Source organism: Oncorhynchus mykiss, chromosome Y (assembly GCF_013265735.2).
Source record: "Oncorhynchus mykiss isolate Arlee chromosome Y, USDA_OmykA_1.1, whole genome shotgun sequence".
Classification (NCBI taxonomy): Eukaryota; Metazoa; Chordata; class Actinopteri; order Salmoniformes; family Salmonidae; genus Oncorhynchus; species Oncorhynchus mykiss.
In genome coordinates, this window is record NC_048593.1 from 26,438,302 (window position 1) to 26,445,410 (window position 7,109).

At 42.9% G+C, this 7,109-nt stretch overlaps 1 protein-coding gene across 1 annotated transcript; it reads right to left on the reverse strand.

Annotated features, from left to right (window-relative positions):
• Positions 1 to 1,615: 1,615 nt before the first annotated feature.
• Positions 1,616 to 6,257, reverse strand: LOC118945285 (phospholipase A2, minor isoenzyme-like). Its single transcript, XM_036967708.1, is given in 4 exon segments — positions 1,616 to 2,074; positions 2,231 to 2,364; positions 2,612 to 2,767; positions 6,232 to 6,257. Coding segments are annotated over 4 exon segments (435 nt in total). The 3' UTR covers positions 1,616 to 1,955.
• Between the last annotated feature and the right edge of the window lie 852 nt (positions 6,258 to 7,109).

Sequence of the window (7,109 nt, forward strand, 5' to 3'; positions counted from 1 at the left end):
CCCGAAACTTGAAGGATCTGGAGAAGGTCTGTATGGAGGAGTGGGCCACAATCCCTTCTGCAGTGTGTGCAAACCTGGTCAAGAACTACAGGAAAAGTATGATCTCTGTAATTGCAAACAAAGGTTTATGTACAAAATATTAAGTTCTGCTTTTCTGATGTATCAAATACTTATGTCATGCAATACAATGCAAATTAATTACTTAAAAATCATACAATGTGATTTTCTCGATTTTGGTTTTAGATTCCGTCTCTCACAGTTGAAGTGTACCTATAATAAAAAATTACAGACCTCTACATGCTTTGTAAGTAGGAAACACAGAGGATGTGCTCTAGACTCTAGAGCCTCAAGCAACATGAACATCAACTCACTTGGGCGGTAGGCACAGCAATCGTTTGGTAACCATGGCAGCATCAGAGTCTGTGTTTACATGCAAGGTTGGAGGTCACCGTGTTGTGAATAAGGAGTGATGTGGAGACAAAGTGTCACTCTGCCTTTCACTTGACCTCTCTCTCTAACTCACACCCTTTCTCTCTATGGCTATAATGTCCCGGGAATGAAGATTTTGTGAATAGTTCCAGGTATTTGAATGAAGTCAGCCTGAAACTATTGTGTGTGTGTGTGTGTGTGTACACTGTTCTCACATTGTATGGTCATCTTGAAAGGTAATGCCATGTGTCATGACCCCCTGCCCCCAAAATGTAATCATGAAAGTTCTTGGTTTCCTTTTATCTGCAAGTATGACTCAAAAGCCAGCATGGCATGTGTTACTATTGTCAGTTCTGGCAGATATGTTCAGAAATGAGTTCCAACCTCACAATAAACAGCATGTCCTGCTCAAAAGCACCGAAACACCATATATTACCAAGAAATGATGCCGACTTAAAAGGTCTGTACTTGTGTAAAGCTCTTCCAGTGAAGTGCTAGTCGTGGGCTGTTAAGTGCAGGGAGGTCATTTGCAGGCAACCCAGTTGCTTCTCAGTGTCTTTATGTAAGCTCCACTGTTGCATTTGGTGTTGTCCCACCTTAATGCTACTGACATTCCTGCCCCCCCCCCCCCCCTTATTGCTAGCACTCTTCACTGTGGTGACAACAGGGGGAAGAGAGGGAACGGCTCTTTTGTCTGTGAGTTCTGAACAGCAGTACACCTGAGATGGCTGCAGGGCATCTGGGATGGCCTGAGCAGATGATCAGAGAACTGGTCTGGCAGGTGTACAAAGATTTTATGCCTATTCCTCTCAAAGTGCAGGACTTGTCACTAGTAGAAAATATGAAGACATTGGTTCACTCCACTGGTAGTTTGGGCTGAATGTTGCCCTGTAGAGCAAGGTTTCACAAACTTGGTCCTGGAGACCCCCTTGATGCACGTTTTAGTTGATGCCCTAGCATTACACAGCTGATTCAAATAACCAACTTATCATCAAGATTTGATTATTTGAATCAAGTGTGTAGTGCAAGGGAAAAAAACGAAATGTGCACCCAGGTCGGGCCCCAGGACCGAGTTTGGAAAACCCTGATGTAGAGAACAATATTTGGGCCCTTTTTGAATTATAATCTCCTTGCCTCCCTCTTTCTTTACTATAGAGTGACCAGTTATCTAAATAGAGAGGGATTCAGTGACATTGTTGTGAGTTTCTCAATCTGTTTATTCAGTTTCATCTGTTACTCAGTTTATCTTCCACACCGTCTAAAAGAAAAATAAATCCCTGAGTAAAACTGGATGTGATTCATAGAGTGACTGACATGTTGGTCACAACCAGATATAGGAAACAACAAACAGTGAACACCAACAGGTGACAACCAGATAGATTCAACTCAAAAGGCTTGAAAATATGAGGTGGTTTTAGCAGGGGAAAGCAATTCAACAAGTCATACATTGCACTGAAGGAACTATCTGAACGATGTTGTGTGGTGATTCTGGGTCTATGCAGAAAAAGCAGGTTCCTCTGAGGACCTTACTGGCAACTGCTACTGGGAAGGTGCTCGTGCTCAGGGTTCCAGGGGCTCCTGGCGAAACAGTCCGCAGCCTTCCTGTCACACTCGCAGATGAACATCTCACAGGCGTCATTGTTGCCTGAGGTTGTGAGAGAAAGAACGATAAGGAGAATAAGAGAATAAAATGGAAAGAGCAAGGTAAAGTGTACTGTGGGCAGCACTGTATGTAATGTAGTATAAAGCTAATCATTGTGGTGTATGAAGTGAGGGGAGGGGACTCATTGGAGCTACTCACTCTTGCAAGTGACCTTTCTGAGGTTCTCGTCACAGTCGTAGGCATAGGATTCAGTGTAAGGGTTGTCAATGATGGGCCAACATTCATCATGCTACATGGCATCAGAGTAGCACAGGTCATGGACCTCACAGCACCTGTAGGATGACACCATATAACACACCAACTCTGAGACAAACTCATACTTACACACACACACACTGGCAAAACTTTGGCCAGAACTTTGGAGGCAGCAATAAGCAACAAATAACCCAAACTTTCAAGCAAAACATGAATTGATGTCAAGTCAACATAGATTCATTGGTGGTTGGGATAGTGTGTAGACTGTAGTGATTTTAGCTCTATTGACATATAGCCCTTGTCCCTTGACCCTTAACCCCTGACCTGTCCAGTTCGTCCACAGGGGTACCAGAGCCTCCCTTGCCACAGTAGCAGCCGTAGTCCGCATAGTCAAGGATGGGCCAGCTATTAGGCATAGTGCAGAGGATCATGTTTCTGAACTGCCACAGGGTCCTGTAATTAAGGTTAGTTGTCTGGGCTCTGAGAAAAGTTTGAGTTTATTGATTCTTGCTCACATAAAACTGAAGAAATACAGCATTTTCACAGGCTAATAAAAAAAGAAATTGCAAGAAAATAAATACACTTAAATACATAAATGGCATACATAGAATACAAGACACTTAAAACATTACTGGGAAAATAAGTAAAGATGGTATGTGATTGTTAAAGATTATTATAAAGACTGAGCCAGATCAGATGAGTACGCTAATCCTGGGTTTAGACGAGGGACACAAAAACCGTCATACCAGTCAGCATTGTGGGATAAGAACGCAAGCCAGCACGACAGCACAGATATTTCACCGGATGTACAAATGTGAAGCAAGTACTTGGCGTTTCCACTCACTACTAAATATGGTAGTGAGAGGAAGCCCAGTGGCTGGCAGTGGGAGAAGCTAGATTTTGGCAGACATTCTGCATATTTTCTCATTGACGAACCATTTGATCACAATATAGTTTTCTGTTCCCAAAACTAAAAACTTTTATGAACAGAATGGACTAAGTTTTGTAGACTTTACCCTTGTCAAAGTTTTAAAAATGTCATTGTTTAGAGGAATGCCAATGTGAATCGTGTTATTGCACACTCGCACTTCAGAGTAGGCGTTCCCTTACGGAAATATGCAAATGCATGCTAGAACGCGCCAATAGGATCTCGCTAGCTCGTGCATTGCTCTGCCCACCTTGCTTGTTCTGCCCACTATGACTATTTGTTCCCGTTTGAAATGATAGGCTGTAGTTTGTTATAAACGACAATATGGGTTGCTGTGGTGATTTCAGTAAACAACCAGTACAAATCAAAATCTGCAAGAAAACAACGATACGGCAAAAATTTTAATATTCTAAATCTGCCGGCAAATCCTGTATACCGTAGCGGCTGACAGTATTCACCTCCATTTTGTCATTGAAAACAATGACATCCTGTTTGCCGTTTACCTAGATTCCGTGTAAAGTCAGCATAATATTAGTCAAATCTGTGTATGTAAAGATATGTACAAATCTGTTAACAATTTATCCCTTTTCATATTCACGAATATTGGATTATGCTAACGAGTATGATGATGGAGACCTATCCATGACAAAATGCAATTGAAACTATTGCAGGTAAATTTGCCCGATTTATAATTAGATTGTATAAAACTGCGACTCACCAACAGAGAGGCCCAAAGCAACAAGGAATAGTGCTTGGAGCAAGTTCATGTTGCCAGCCAACGACAAGGGAATTTATGGACCTAAACCTCTGCATTGAAGTCTATTTATATTACCTGTAACTCAGCGACCTTGAGGGTCTTTCCTAGACAAATCTGGGGTCTCCCATATCTGTGCATGCTGCGCAGGTACAGAATACATGGGAGCACATGGAAAGTCCCACGTTCTGGTGCTCGAGTGTATTGGATTTCGTGTACATTAAAGAAAGTTGGTGTTCCATTACATGTAATTATCTTATGTCATTAATGTCTGTTATGACTACTCATAGGAAAATGTGCATTCTGAAATTGTGTTGAGATTGAGACAGATTAGAGCACAAATATGACTTTCTTGGAGCACATTATGCAGTAGGCATTCCCAGAATATGTGCAGTGTTTATGATATTCCATGTAGTTGTGTATACAGTATAGTGACAATAGCAAATACTGTATATGCGTCCATGTATGTGTGCACGATGCTCAGCATATGGAAAACCATACATTTTATTAAGGCCACAGAATTGTGTATATAGCCAGGTCCAAAATTATTGGCAAAAACACTATAAAAACACTACATGACCAAAAGTATGTGAACACCTGCTTGTCGAACATCTCATTCATAAATCATTAATATGGAATTGGTCCCCCCTTTTCTGCTATAACAGCCTCCACTCTCGTGGGAAGACTTTCCACTAGAAGTTGGAACATTGCTGCAGGGACTTGTTTCCACTCAGCCACAAGAGCATTAGTGAGGTCGGGCACTGATGTTGGGTGATTAGACTTGGCTCACAGATCTCGCTTGTGCTCTGGGGCTTTGTCATGCTGAAACAGGAAAGGGCATTCCCTAAACTGTTGCCACAAGGTTGAAAACAGCCACAGACCATTATTCCTCCTCCACCAAACTTTACAGTTGGGACTATGCATTGGGGCAGGTAGGGTTCTCCTGGTACCCGTCAAACCCAGATTTGTCCGTTCAACTTCCAGATGATGAAGCAGGGCAGAAGTTTCACAAACTGACTTGTAGGCCGACATTGAAAATACTAATTTCTTCTTAAATGAAAAAAAAAATATTCTCAAAAAGATAGGGGTAAAAGTAATTGGCACACCTGTTTTCAATACCTTTCAATAGTTATTGCGAGGATAACGGCACAGTGCTTTTTTCTAATATGTTTTATGAGATTGGAGAACACATTGGGAAAGGGAAAGGATGATACCTAGTCAGTTGTCCAACTGAATGTACACTACTGTTCAAAAGTTTGGGGTCACTTTGAAATGTCCTAGTTTTAAAAAGAAAATCAAAAAATGTCGTCCATTAAAATGACATCAAATTGATCAGAAATACAGCGTAGGCATTGTTAATCTTGTAAATGACTATTGTAGCTGGAAACGGCTGATTTTCAATGGAATATCTACATAGGTGTATAGAGGCCCATTGTCAGCAACCGTCACTGCTGTGTTCCAATGGCACGTTGATCATGAGAAAACCCTTTTGCAATTATGTTAGCACAGCTGAAAACTGTTGTTCTCATTAAAGAAGCAATAAAACTGGCATTTAGACTAGTTGAGTATCTGGAGCATCAGCATTTGTGGGTTTGATTACAGGCTCAAAATGGCCAGAAACAAAGAACTTTCTTCTAAAACTCATCAGTATATTCTTGTTCTGAGAAGTGAAGGCAAGTCCATGCGAGACATGGCCAAGAAACTGAAGACCTCGTACAACGCTGTGTACTACTCCCTTCACAGAACAGTGCAAACGGGCTCTATCCAGAATAGAAAGAGGAGTGGGAGGCCCCGGTGCACAACTGAGCAAGAGGACAAGTACATTAGAGTGTCTAGTTTGAGAAACAGACACATCACAGGTCCTCAACTGGCATTAAATAGTACCCGCAAAACACCAGTCTTAATGTCAACAGTGAAGAGGCGACTCTGCGATGCTGGCCTTCTAGGCAGAGTTGCAAAGAAAAAGCCATATCTCAGACTGGCCAATGAAAAGAAGAGATTAAGATGGGAAAAAGAATACACACTGGACAGACAAACTCTGCCTAGAAGGCCAGCATCCCGGAGTCGCCTCTTCACTGTTGACGTTGAGACTGGTCAGACAGATTACCAGGACGTGTGCTCCGGGCATGTGCTGACCAACTGGCAGGTGTCTTCACTGACATTTTCAACATGTCCCTGATTGAGTCTGTAATACCAACATGTTTCAAGCAGACCACTATAGTCCCTGTGCCCAAGAACACTAAGGCAACATACCTAAATTACCTCAGACCCGTAGCACTCACGTCCATAGCCATAAAGTGCTTTGAAAGAATGGTAATGGTTCACATAAACACCATTATCCCAGAAATCCTAGACCTTCTCCAATTTGCATACCGCCTAAACAGATCCACAGATGATGCAATCTCTATTGCACTCCACACTGCCCTTTCCCACCTGGACAAAAGGAACACTTATGTGAGAATGCTGGTCATTGACTACAGCTCAGCATTCAACACCGTAATACCCTCAAAACTCATCACTAAGCTAAGGATCCTGGGACTAAACACCTCATCTGCAACTGGATCCTGGACTTCCTGACGGTCCGCCCCCAGGTGGTGTGGGTAGGTAGCAACACATCTGCCACGCTGATCCTCAACACTGGAGCTCCTCAGGGGTGCGTGCTCAGTCCCCTCCTGTACTCCCTGTTCACCCACGACTGCGTGGCCAGGCACGACTCCAACACCATCATGAAGTTTGCAGACGACACAAAAGTGGTCTGATCACCGACAATGACGAAAAAGCCTATAGGAGGAGATCAGAGACCTGGCCGGGTGGTGCCAGAATAACAACCTATCCCTCAACATAACCAAGACTAAGGAGATGATTGTGGACTGCAGGAAAAGGAGGGCAGAGCACGCCCCCATTCTCATTGACGGGGCTGTAGTGGAGCATGTTGAGAACTTCAAGTCCACATCACCAACAAACTAGAATGGTCCAAACACACCAAGACAGTCGTGAAGAGCACACGACAAAGCCTATTCTCCCTCAGGAGACTAAAAAGATTTGGCATGGGTCCTCAGATCCTCAAAAGGTTCTACAGCTGCAACATTGAGAGCATCCTGACTCTTTGCATCACTGCCTGGTACGGAAACTTCTTGGCC